Genomic DNA, 13,008 nt, shown 5'->3' with positions numbered 1-13,008 from the left:
TTTTTTAAGACTTCGTCCTTAACTTCCTCCCTTAGTCCGTTATAGAAAAGTTCTATTTAACTATTATCATCCTAAGAGAGCCGTATTGTGATACAGTGGAACTCCCTCACATAATACTGCGCGGAGCCCGTCTATCTTAGCTACTTAAGCTTATGGACTACTATTCATTCCTCATTAGGGTCCCCGAATGTAGTTTTAAGCTTCTTTTTAAATTTACTATAATCACTAAAGATTCTAGTTATCTATTCTTTAGGTTCTTCTTCATTAAGATAATCTTATAGGGTTGGCTCCTACTACTCTAATACTTTCCCTATAAGAAGGTTTCCCACATAAAGCACTTTTGCCTTAGGCTTCTTAATAGTGTTATTAACACGTAGATACGCCTTAGCTTAGGTTAAGAAGGTTCGTACGTCTCCTCTAACTCCGTCGTACGGGTTAGGTTTAGGGAATTTAAAGAGGGCGATAACTCTAGTGGTGCTTAGGACCTAAAGTTAATTAAGTTTCTCTATAAGGTCATTAACCTATTTAGTAAGTTAGGCGATAGTCTACCCTAGGTTAGTAGTGTTACTACTAATAGTGGATATTATAGAGGTTAACTGCTTAAGGTTTTTTAAAGTAACTCACTAAACAGATAAGGTAACTCACTAAATAGGACTAATTAAAATATAATAGTGGCTCTTCTCTAATCTATAGTAAATCTGTTTCTTAGGAAGTGAGTTAGGTTAAATGCACTATAGGTATAGATAAGTAGTATTATAGCTTAAGTCACGTTTAGGAGATTACTCCTAATAGTAGAACTATTACTTAGATTAATTAGTAGAGATCTAGCTATCTACCTAGGAAATCCCCTTCCTTATATATCCATCTATCCTCTACTATACTCTTAGATCATACTGATCCTATCTAATCCTCACTTAGGCTGGATTAGACTGAGCCTATCCGACGAGTCCACTTAGATTAGTTTAATCCCTCCTAATCTAATCATATAATCTTATGTCCTTATACCTTCGTAGGGAGCCTCACAGCTCCCTGTGTCACAGGCTTCCCTACGGCTGCATAACGGGCCGCTCCTTCCGTCTTCCTATTCGTTTGTCACAAAAGGGTAAAGCTATAACTGGCTGGAGGACTACACTATACATTAATCTAACGGTGGGTCCTATATACATTCTATTTATATAATAGAGTGGACGGCCCTATTCGTGTTAAGAGAACATCTACACTCCTCTAGGTGAAGTACTAAGTCCTAAAAGTTATCTTAAAGAGGAAAAATAGGATTAGTTTTAAGAATATCTAATAAGCTATTTAAATAAAATATTATATATACTAACTTTTTTTATAATAAAAGTCTTTATATTTAATAAAAACTATATTAAAAAAAGTATATAGTATATCTATTAATACTATAATAAATTAATAAAAGTTTTAATTTATTTAAAATTTTATTTAATTATTAAGTTTAAATATTATATACTAATAAAATTATTATTATTATTATAATAATTATATATTAATTAATTAACTATATTATACTAATTAGACTAGTCTACCTATCTAGTATCTCTAGAATATTAATAGTAAGGGAAAAACTAGAGTCCCTAGAGGAAAACCCTTACTACTACTCTAGGTGGTCGGCCCCGTGTTGGTTCCTGGTAGAGTCCGGTGTGGGCTCCTCTCTTGATCCCCAGGCTTATATCCTTCGCCCTATCGCGTCTCCTCTCCCCTCTCTAATATCTTCGCTCTATCTTTATGCTCTACGGGGATTAAGAAGAGGAGCTCGTTTGTTAGTTCTCGTTCGGTTAATTGTCTCAGTCGGGTCGTTCCCGCGGCGGGCTCGTCGCGGCTCGTCTCAGTCGGGGGGTCGCGTCTCGACGCGTCCCTAGTGTTATTTCGGCCACCACGGCCGCCCCTATCGATGCGGCCCCGAGCCAGCATCGTATAGAGGTGGTTATTAGTGTTATTATACCTTTCCTAAGTTCTTTTTTAATTTTATTACTAGGTTAGGCTTAGTATAGTTATAAGTTAGTTTTTTATTATAAAAGTATTAAATAATTATATATTTAAACTTATACTTTTATAATATATAAAAATAAAAATAAAGTATTATAAATAAAGTATTATTTTCTTTTTCAAGATTAAATATAAGTTTTTAATTATAATATATTACTAGTGTTATAAAAACTATTTAGTATAGGCTAATAAACATTCACATCGCACCTAGCAATGTATACTTCGCGTCGCACCCAGTCATGTATGATATCTACTAGGCTGCCCTTTCGTGGTTGATGACAACCTATTATCCAGCTTCCGACAAACGCGGGCAGAGCCATGGGGACAGCAATGGATAAACAGCACGCAACGCTGCCACCCGAGCTTCAGGTTGCCAATCGGCGAAAAGTAGATGGACTCGACGAGCCGGCCGACCCAACTCCTACCGATACAACGCCTCTTCTGCGAGCGAGCAACCATGCAGCGACGCCACAGTTGGCCCAATACGTCAACTCGAGGACAAATGAGCCGCTGCCGCCGCTGTCACGCCTGCGCGCGGGCGGCCTGTCCAAGGCGCGGTTCTGGGTCGTGTTCTCACAGATACTCGCAACGCAGTTCCTCTGCTTCTTTGACACGACCATCATGGTGTCGTCGCACCCCGTGATCACATCGTACTTCGGCGTCGCCCACTCGGCATCGTGGCTCTCGACGGTGTTCATGGTCATGTCGACAGTCTCGCAGCCTTTTCTGGGCCGGCTGTCGGACGCGTTCGGAAGGAAACCACTTTGTCTCGGAGCGCTTGCCATATTCACCGTTGCGACGCTGTGGTGTTCGCTGGCCACGAGCATAGAGAGCCTCATCGCCGCAAGGGCCGTGTGTGGGATTGGCGCTGGTGGCACTATGTTAATGGGGAGCATCACCATGAGCGACATCATTCCCATCGAGTATGTATCCCTACTGCAAGTGCTATACCTCGCTTTGAGGCCAGTGGTTGCACCAAGTCCTCTCTATCGCCCCCGAAGGAACAATGGCAATCTGAGTTGGGCGAGACTGACACTAGAAACAGATCCCGAGGGACCTACTTGTCCTACCTCAACGTCGTCGTCGGTATCGGCTCTGGATTAGGAGCTACGGTTGGCGGTACTATTGCTGAGACAATAGGCTGGCGATGGGAGTTTGGCGTGCAGGTTCCCCTGCTTCTGGCATGTCTGATGGTCGGCTTGGTGACGATTCCGAATAACTTGGGCGTCATAGGCGAGAGGGAGACTCTCAACCAGGTTATTCGAGGGTTCGACAAATTAGGCGCCTTGTCACTTACCTTGGCAGTGTCGACGCTCATCCTTGGTTTGAATCTCGGCGGCAATATATTTCCCTGTAAGACTCCTACACCAGCTGGCTTGTTCCATGACCTAGCACAGTTGGAGCGGAGTTCCGTTGGGCTAACACATCCATGTGAAAAGGGTATCATCCATTCATCGTTTCTTCCTTGCTGGTATTCGCAGTGGCCTTCCCTGCCTTCATATTGATCGAGTGCCGTGCTACAAAGCCCATCATGCCACTGAAACTCATCTCCCGCAAGCCTCGCGCGAACCTAATCATTTCCAACTTTTTGGGCGCCATCATCTCTAATGCCATCCTCTTCAATGCGTAAGATATACCCGTCTATATAATTCCGCTACAAAGTAGCCTCAGCTAACCGCAGTGATGTGAACATAGACCCTTGTACTTCCAAGCGGTGCTTTTGATCAGCGCCACCTCCTCTGGCCTCCGACTGATGCTCCTGGCCATCGCGTCCTCCGCAGCAGGTGCCTTGACCGGCCTCTTCATCACCAGAATGCGTCGCCTCCAGTCGCCCCTTGTCTGCGCCGCCGCACTATATCTGGCTAGCATTGTATCCATCTGCTGCATGCGGCCTGGTTTGTCTCCCAATGTGTTCTGCCTGGCCCTAGTGCCATACTCTGTGGCAAATGGACTCCAGTATACTACCACGGCTGTGGCGGTTCTGGCTACGTCTGAGCATGACGAGCAGGCTGTCGTGATGAGTGCGCTTGCCATCTGGCGCAGCCTAGGGACAGTGTTGGGTGTCGCACTTAGCAGCGTTGTAGTTCAAAATGGACTCTTATATTATCTCAACGTCAATGTTCATGGGCCGTTGAAGGACGATGTCACCGCCCTGGCGCGAGCGTCGGTCCGGGCAATTGCGAACCTGGACCAACCATACCGCGACCAGGTAGTCCAAAGCTATGACGCGGCCTTGCGGTTAGCATTTGGGTCTTGTATCGCTGCCGCAGCTATTGCTGCCTTCCTCATTGTTCGAATGAAGCTGCCAACACTAGGGTTGTCTGTGACGAGCTAGATAGAGGCTTTACTTTATAGTGGCTGATGCAATACGTTCACTGTGTTCGTCTCTTGCATCATCGTTGCTATCTTTCTAACAGCTGCCTAAACAAAAAGGGTAATCCTCTCTGATATCAGAGCATCCGATTCAGTCCTGTAATCTCAGCCTTCTCGAGCCCACCTCCCTTCTGTGCAAGTACCTTATACCCATGGTAGTAGCCATCATTGCTATTGCAATCCCTATAGATGCCCGGTACCCTTTGGGGTACTCTGGCGCCTCCACCTGCTGCCAGATGAGCAGCGGAAGCCAAGCCTGGACCATGTATGCCATCTCGTTCATGGAAGCGGCCACTAGTGCCCGTTCCTCGTTGTCTCGTGCGCAAATCTCGTGCGACCATGCATATATCAAGCCGCTTATCCCACTCGAGCAGCCAGCTAGAATAAAACACGCCCATTTCCAGGCAGTGGGGATGTTCCATATCGCGAGACTTGTGTTGACAATGACAATCATGAGACCTGAGAATATGATGGGCGGCCAGCGCTCTCCCTGCAAGATGGTATCTGAAGTCCACGCGTAGATGATAGTAGTGATAATCTGGACGGCTGTGGTCAGGGTAGGGTAGGTATTCACTTGCGGAATGCTGTAACCCTGTTGCTTGAGCCATAGAGCAAATGCTGGTTGCGCTGATACCCCACCGCCATTGTTGAATAAAATGTACAGCAGTGTCAAGAGATAGACGTGCCAACTAGTGAAAAACCTTTTAACCTTGGCCCTGGTGTATGGTGCACGATTCGCACGTTGATCGGCCTGCATACGCTCCTGAGCCAGCGATATCTCTGTGGGCGTAAAGTACCAGGCTCGCGTGTTCTCTGGAACGTCGGGGAGGAAAAAGAAACCCAACACCGCGATTGGTAGCGATATAACCGTGTTTATGATAAACAGCCACTGCCAGCCTCTGAAGCCATGCGCGCCGTCGAGGTGGTAGACAGAGGCCATGAGGTAGGCGGAGAACATGCTTCCTAAGGCGCTACTTCCGTGGAAAATGCATGACCTTTTTCCAAGTTCCCTCTTTGTATACCAGGATCCGATGATATACTGCATGCCCGGGTAAAAGGTACTCTCTGCGAGTCCGATAAAGAACCGGAGCACGTATATTTGCTGTGCGCTGCTGCACTTGGCCATAAGAATGGTCAAGACGGACCATGTAACTTCACACGAAGGAATCCACAACGAAGGTCGGATTCGCGTCAAAAGTAGGTTGCTATAAAATGAGTCAACATCAACTCGGATACCCTATCTTTCGCTTGATCTCTCTATCCCTGGGTATGTGGTTGGGCAGCATTTATGTACTTGCCTTGGAATTTGGCCTATAACATAGCCCACCGTCCAGCAAGTCTGCATGTAGTTGAGCTCATTGCCGTTGAGATCCAAGTCTTCTTTCATGCCGGAAACAAAGGCGTTGTTAACATTAACCTGGTCCAAATTCTTGATAAAGTACCCCAAGCACGCCACGGTGAGGATCGCAGCATCAATCTTGAATAAAAATCGGCGTTCTTGGGGTGATTTGTCCAGGCTATCCCACAGATACGCGGTCCAGCGCGGCTTAGGCTCATGGTCCGGAAAATCGCCGAGGGGAATCGAGCGGGTGACGGGAACTGGTTTCGTGGCCGACAGCACTGGGTGGCTACTTGCTTTGCGACTACTCATGATGTGTTGTAATGTGGTTGAAACATCCGACTTGCTTGTCTGGGGATCCGTCGGTACTCTTATGGCTTGGACGGTTAAGCACGTCTGCCGTTCCATGAAAGCCACTGCATAACTACCACGTCGGCTGATGATGGCTTGCATTAGGTTGGTGAGCTGGTCATCACATAACCACGGTTACGCCTGTGCCTACACCTGAGCCAGACAATGATTCACAAGCTGGCAGGGGGCTGGCTAGCTTCCATTCCTGTTTTTCCACGCTTGGGTAGCACGGAGTGATGCTGGTAAACTATGCACTCAATACTAACCCACGACGACCACAGCTTCACGGATGAACGGTCATTTTTCGCTGCCCTCTTTCTCTACTTTACCAGTAACATGACCATCTTTTTTCATTCTTGTCTTGCTGCTGTCAGTAGTTGTTTTCTAACCTACCAAGGTCAGGGATGGCAAGACAAGGTCACACATCGACGCTAAGGCTGGAACGACCCTAGAGCGATTCCAGGTGTTGATCGCCATCTGGCGGCAGGATTATTTATTAACAGTGCAACGCACACCGGAAAGAGGTGCCACCGTGCCGCCCTAGGCTCGCTCTCACGTAGGCCACCCCGTTAGGAGTATCACCACTAAAGAGTACCCATAACGCGTCTTTAATACCTCTATAACTATATTTCTCTAATTATAGTGTCTTATATAATTTTTTTATTACTAAAAAGAAAAAAGAAGTAAGTTTTAATTTTAATATAAATATAAACATATACCTTCTTTTTTATTTAAATCTTTTAATTAGTTTATATTTTTATTATTATAAATAAACATTTAAAGTAAAGATAATAAAAGTTATATAACTATATAGAGATTATAGATATATTATAATCTAGTAAACTTAAAAGGATTAATTTTAAAAATAAACTAATAATCTAATAATATAGTAAAAGAATATATAAATATATAAAAAATAGATTATTTATAGATAATTAGACTAGAATTTTATTAATTAATTTAAATAATAGTTCTACTATTAAAAGTAATCTCTTAATATAACTAATAATATAATAACTATTTATATCTATTCTATAAATATTTTATTTAACTCTGCTCTTAAAAAATCAATCTATTATAGATTAAAGATAAGCTACTGTTATAAAGTAGTCTATTATATAGCTAAGGAAGGGGATTTCCTATAGATGGATAGACTAGATCTTTACTAATTAATTCAAGTAATAGTTTAACTATTAGGAGTAACCTCCTAATATAACTTACAAGCTATAACTACTGCTCACTTGCAGTCTATGCACTTGACATAACTCACTTCCCTCCCAACTGTGGATTAGGGATAAGCAACTGTTACATCGCTTATGTTAGTACGTTGCCAGCATGCCTGCGGCCACTTACATGAATGCGCTGCTAACACGGCTCCTTCCTCGTATATATATATTAAGTAGATACGGAGAGCGAGATATATAAATCATTAGATAGGCGACCCAGAAAACCCTCTTCCTAACCCTTTTGTATTCTTGACCTTGTTAAGAATCCGGCGCACACCTCTTTGATTGACGCGTCGTGGAACTACCGCTGTAGCATCTTTAAAGAGCCCACCTACGAGCAACGAAGCTGCATTGAAACCATCTCCATAATGAACGAAACCAAACAACCATGGATTGAAACACCTCTGGTGCGATCTGCTAATTTGTCCAAGGCTTCTGGCTGGTGAGAGCAGTCCTGATATTCCTCCATTCTCCCCTTTCCTTTTAGCCCCCCTTCTCATGGATGAAAGCTGTGCGTGTACTGGCCATTGACCGAAACCTCTGCCTTCTACTAGCCATGTATTTCTCAAATTGGAAAACACACAGCCCTCTGGTTCCTTTAAACTGAGAGGAGCTAGCCACTACATGCTCGGCAAGATGGCGGCTCTTCGAGAGCAGCAACAACAGCAGGATGCTTCGGCCAGTGTCAGAGCCCACTTCTACAGCTCGTCCGGTGCCAATGCCGGATTAGCCTGCATTTATGCCGCAAACATGTTTGGCTGCCCAACGACCATTGTGACGCCGCTGTCGACGTCGGCTTTTCTGGTGGCAAAGCTCAAGCAGGCGGGGGCCGTCCAGGTCATCCAGTACGGAAATACATGGCAGGAAGCTGAAAACTACTTGCGAGACACCGTCATGACAACGGCTGCTGTGACGACGAATGAATCGCCGATATATGTCCCGCCGTTCGATGCACCGGAGATTTGGGAGGGCAATGCCGGGATCATGCACGAAACGGTCACGCAGCTACGCAAAGCGACGCGCCATTATCGCATGACCGCTGCAGCAGTGGCAGCCTCACCAACATGCAACGGCCAAAATTTACCAATTGAACAGATGCCAGCCGTTGATGCTGTTGTATGCAGTGTGGGAGGAGGAGGTCTGTTTTGTGGCTTGATGCAGGCGGTCGAGGAGCTGCAGCTCAAGGACCGCACGCAGGTGATTGCCGTGGAGGCCGAGGGAGTCGACTCGCTGGCACAGTCTGTGGCGAAGCGGGAGCGCATCACCCTGTCTAGTATCAGCAGCTTGGCTACCAGCCTAGGCGCCAGGCGAGTCGCGCAGCGAGCATTCGAGTATGGCCTGGAGAAGCACGCCAAGACAGTTGTCATCTCCGACGCCGACGCTATACGCGCGTGCCGTCGATTTGCCGACGAGGAACACTATCTGGTAGAACTAGCGTGTGCCGTCTGTCCTGCTCTGTGCTACACTGGGAAGCTACCCGAGTTGATTCCAGGGTTTAATGAGAATACAGTGCTGGTGATTGTCGTGTGTGGGGGAAGCAACACATCATTTGAAATGATGGAAAAGTTTTGGGCCACCCTAGACAATTAAAGAACAAAATATAGACTCTCAAGATATATAGATCTTTAACTGTCTGCTGGCAAGTATACTTTTATCCAATGTTGCTCGGAGCAGATGCCACTTTAAGATAATACTCCTTGTTTGCCTGAATCCGCGCAAGTGCAAGACCAATCCTCTTAATGCCGTCTACGATGTCTTCTTCTGCTTCCCACGAAAAGCTGAGGCGAACGCTCTTGTCAAAGCTTGCACTTTCCTCATCTCCATGTACGGTGAACATCTGTCCATGACCAATGATGATATCCTCCTCAGACCTCAACACGCCAGCGATAAACTTTGTCGAAAAGTCGCTGTCGATATCCATCCAAACGAAATAACCGCCAAAAACATCGCAGCCCTTGAGACTGGCGGCGCGCGTCCGAGCCCCCAGCGGGGAAACATGGGAACGAATGGCATCTATCATCAGCCCGTGGCGCTGCTGCAGCGCCGGGCGTACGGTCTCGTCCACGAACCTCTGCAGCTGGCCGTTCTCGACGACTTCAGCCAGCATCGCAGCGCAGAGCTGGCTGGGCGCGCCGCCAGACCGCGTGGATGCCGCGCGGGCGAGGCCCGCGATGAACGCCGGCGCCGCTTCCGCCCAGCCAGTCCTCACGCTCGGGCCGGCGATTTTGGTAAAGGAGCCGTTGCTGACAGCGTGGCCGAATCCGTGAGGGTCATTGTCGCAGGGTCCCAGGGCGCGGTCGATGTCGCAGATGCGCAGGAGCCGCATTTCAGGAGGCCGAATAGTTGATACCGGCGTTGTCAGCGACCACTGGAGGAGGTCGTAGACGTCGTCGCTGATGATGAGAGCGTCGTACTTTCGGGCGAGCTTGACAAGGCCCTCTCGCCTGCCGAGAGACATGGTGACTCCTGAAGGATTCGAGCATGTAGGCACAGTGTATATCAAATGCCTGTACAGCCTCCTGCTTGCGACCGGTAGCTTAAAGGGCTGGATTGAGTATGTTAGTCAAGGGGCTGTTGGGGGTGAGGAGTCGAGTACAACAAAATAGACTGCATCACTTTTTTCTCCATGTTTTTATGGTCTTGCTCTTCGAAATCCAACAGTCTCTGTTCCAAGACCTCTAGATTTAGCCCCTCATCATCCTCTGGTATCGCGTAGAGTCTCCCAGCGAAACCAGAATCCTCAAACATGCCAGAAGCAAGATGATAGCACGGCGCGACAACCCAGACAGCCCTGGTGTAATGCACATCACTGAAGCACTGCAATATAGTGATCATAGTTTGACTGGCACCGCTGGTGATGCAGATGCGCTCCGGATCTGGGTCGACACCATAGTGTCCCCCGAGCCAGTTGGCGAGTCCCTTTCTAAGCCGGCTCATGCCGTGTAAGGAGCCGTACTCCTGCATCTCGGTGTATTCAACGGGATCGGCGAGAACACGTTGGCATGCCGAGGATAAGAGTGTTGTCGGGAGAAGCGTCGGGGCAGGCCATCCCCGGAGGAAGTTGATCTGTTTTCGAGGTTTAGGCATCATGGACAACTCCTGAATCCAGTGTGTTCACTCGTTCTCTATCACTGCTGGAAGATGGCGCTGATCAACGGGACGACAAGGAGGGGTAGCGGGGTGGAGGCGGGATGCTCTTTTATGCACCAGTGATCCATTTCACTTCATGGGCTGATATGTAACAATCTATATGCGATGTGAGTTGTTCTACATTGACATATGGTTAGGAAAGCAGCACATGGTATTCCTTACTGCGGGTAAGCTGACCAAGTGTATTTGTGTTATATATATTGTTATTCAACTAGTGGCATGTATTAGAACTTGGAAGCATGCTTGCGGTTACTCACCGCTACTTTCATGAGCCGCCTTGCTATCTAGAACAGTCCGAAACACGTCGCAGAGTCTGGCAAACGCAGAATCACTGACTTGGTAGTGGAACACCAGCCGTCCAACAAACATGCTGTTCGATATCTTTAGATTCTGTTCGCGACCCGCCGCATAAAACGTCTCGCGGTCGACGTCAGACGCGGGCAGATCCAACCATACCATATTCGTCTCCGTCGGCATGCTCAGCTTCCCCCCCAGGCTCTGCCAGAGGTCCGCCGCCCGCCTCGCTTTGTCGTGCGCCCAGAGTAGCTTTCTCCCCATAAACACCTGATGAATCGCCACCCTTGCCGGCGCGGTAATAATGCCAGAGGAGCGGATGCCGCCTCCAAACAGGTGCCGGCTCCATTTCGCGCGCCTGATAAACGACGAGCTCCCCGTCACCACGCTGCCGAGTGGCGCGCCGAGGCCCTTTGTCAGGCACATCTGGATGCTGTCAAAGCATGCCCCGACATCGCGCAGCGTGAAAGCTCCCGCGGCGACCGCCTCCCAGAGCCGAGCGCCGTCGAGGTGCATATGAATGGGCGGATCCTGGGCGCGGGCCCAGGCTGAGATGGCCCGCATGTCAGCCATGGGCATAATGGTGCCGCAGAGCGTGTTCTCTAGACTGATGATTCTGGTAGGGCAGTCGAATACCGTCTCCCTTATGATGCTTTGCTCCTTGATGTCGTCTAGGGTGAGGTGATGGCCATTGGATGGGACAATGAGTTGTATCATGGCACCGCAGACGCTCGTCACGCCTCCGCCTTCTAGTGTGGCGATGTGCCCGCGATGGTCCGCGAGGACGGCATGAGGCGGGCTCTTAAGCGCAGTTCGAAGGGCGACCTGGTTTCCCATGGTTCCGGACATGACGAGCAGCGCAGATTCGTGCCCTACCAAGTCGGCAATATACTCCTGGAACGAAAGAGTGGTCTGATCCGCGTCTGCTGTGCAGTCTCCGAGTGTCGTATGGATAATCGCCTCCAGCATGGGCAATGTCGGCCTGGTAAAGATATCTGAACGAAATTCGTTGCTCGCTTCGCTGCTGTCTGCCCATGCCAGGTCGGCAAAGTCCTGCTTAGTAGCAGTCTGAGTCTCGGACCGTGTTTCGCTGCGATGTCCATTCTGTAGGCTCCCATTGGTCGACTGTTCGGTCCCTAACGATGAGGGGCGAGATAACTTGTCTGTACTCAGTGCCATTATACTGGTTGGTTGCTAAGATTTCTTAGATTTCTTAGATTTCGTAGCTTACATACATATGCTATAAGCTGGTACAGTAACAAACAGAATACAGGTGCCGACTCAGAAAACCCCACCACAGCGAGAGGGCATCAAGACCAGTCCTACAAAACAGATTCCGCAGTACTACCCCCAAAGACTTTTATCCTTATTTCTACCTTAGCCAAGATAGTGATGTGTACTATAGAGACTGCCAAATTCGCATTATCCGGAGTGGGAACATGGTTTCTTCTCGGTTTGCTGTCTACACCTACCGTATTGCCGCACTCAGAGGCAGTCCCGTGCCGTGTATTGGCTAGTTGCATGTGAAGGATGGAACATGCATATGCAGCCACGAACCACGTCACCGCCCGATTTCTTTTTGGCGGTTAACTCCTTCTATTGTACAGGAGTCGGCAAGTTTAACCTACACATCTCCGTCGTAAAGACAAACGAGATTAGCACCCGTCAGCCACATATGCATATGGCTGCAGATAGGTGGCTGCAGATGTATAGTTGTATTGCACTTTAAGAAAGTGCGCATAAAATAACTCACCAGTCAGGAGATTGGAATTATTTGCCAGTGAAGCGATGTTGCCTCACTGTGCATTGGGCGTACGCATCGGATGGAACACTCATCATCATTTCTGGCGGTTTTCCCCTCCTACGGTAAGGGAGTCGGCACATTTGGTCTGTATGTCTCCGGCGCAAAGACAAACGGGATCAACATCCGTCAGCCGCATATGTACCTCGAATAGCTGATAATGTATATTAATATGCTGTAACGAGCCACCGGTTTACTACATGGCTGCATACCTTTAATGCACGGCCACGTCGGAAAGCCATCCTATTAACGTCGCCCGCCTAGATGTGGGCACCACCCACATCTTAGTATAGAATTCCTAGCCACCTCTCCTCCTAACTTATACTATATACCTTATAATTTCTTATAGAATACTTCTTTTTTAATTCTATAAAAGATCTATTTATATTCTTAATATTTAATTATATAAAATTTACTTTTTAAAATATAATTTATAATATTATTAATAATAAAAATAAAAATTATAT

The 13,008-nt window shown here is 47.4% G+C and overlaps 5 protein-coding genes across 5 annotated transcripts; 2 read left to right on the top strand and 3 right to left on the bottom strand.

Annotated features, from left to right (window-relative positions):
* Window positions 1-2,337: 2,337 nt before the first annotated feature.
* Window positions 2,338-4,342, top strand: ISF_09870 (multidrug resistance protein fnx1; the record flags this gene model as incomplete). The annotated part of the gene is made up of 4 exons (XM_018853470.1): window positions 2,338-2,930; window positions 3,053-3,360; window positions 3,489-3,633; window positions 3,703-4,342. 4 exons carry the CDS (start codon window positions 2,338-2,340, stop codon window positions 4,340-4,342), a joined length of 1,686 nt encoding a protein of 561 aa, XP_018699349.1.
* Window positions 4,343-5,534: 1,192 nt separating this feature from the next.
* ISF_09869 (MFS general substrate transporter) lies at window positions 5,535-6,031 on the bottom strand (the record flags this gene model as incomplete). The annotated part of the gene is made up of 2 exons (XM_018853469.1): window positions 5,535-5,585; window positions 5,708-6,031. The coding sequence occupies 2 exons, from the start codon at window positions 6,029-6,031 to the stop codon at window positions 5,535-5,537; spliced, it is 375 nt and encodes a 124-aa protein (XP_018699348.1).
* Window positions 6,032-7,932: 1,901 nt separating this feature from the next.
* ISF_09868 (serine family amino acid catabolism-related protein) lies at window positions 7,933-8,886 on the top strand (the record flags this gene model as incomplete). Its single annotated transcript, XM_018853468.1, has 1 exon — window positions 7,933-8,886. One exon carries the CDS (start codon window positions 7,933-7,935, stop codon window positions 8,884-8,886), a length of 954 nt encoding a protein of 317 aa, XP_018699347.1.
* Window positions 8,887-8,947: 61 nt separating this feature from the next.
* ISF_09867 (Pyridoxal phosphate-dependent transferase, major domain protein) lies at window positions 8,948-9,754 on the bottom strand (the record flags this gene model as incomplete). The annotated part of the gene is made up of 1 exon (XM_018853467.1): window positions 8,948-9,754. One exon carries the CDS (start codon window positions 9,752-9,754, stop codon window positions 8,948-8,950), a length of 807 nt encoding a protein of 268 aa, XP_018699346.1.
* A 941-nt stretch (window positions 9,755-10,695) lies between these two features.
* ISF_09866 (l-allo-threonine aldolase) lies at window positions 10,696-11,919 on the bottom strand (the record flags this gene model as incomplete). Its single annotated transcript, XM_018853466.1, has 1 exon — window positions 10,696-11,919. One exon carries the CDS (start codon window positions 11,917-11,919, stop codon window positions 10,696-10,698), a length of 1,224 nt encoding a protein of 407 aa, XP_018699345.1.
* Between the last annotated feature and the right edge of the window lie 1,089 nt (window positions 11,920-13,008).

Source organism: Cordyceps fumosorosea, assembly GCF_001636725.1.
Source record: "Cordyceps fumosorosea ARSEF 2679 chromosome Unknown scaffold_87, whole genome shotgun sequence".
NCBI lineage: Eukaryota > Fungi > Ascomycota > Sordariomycetes > Hypocreales > Cordycipitaceae > Cordyceps > Cordyceps fumosorosea.
This window is presented reverse-complemented; position numbering and strand designations above follow the sequence as displayed.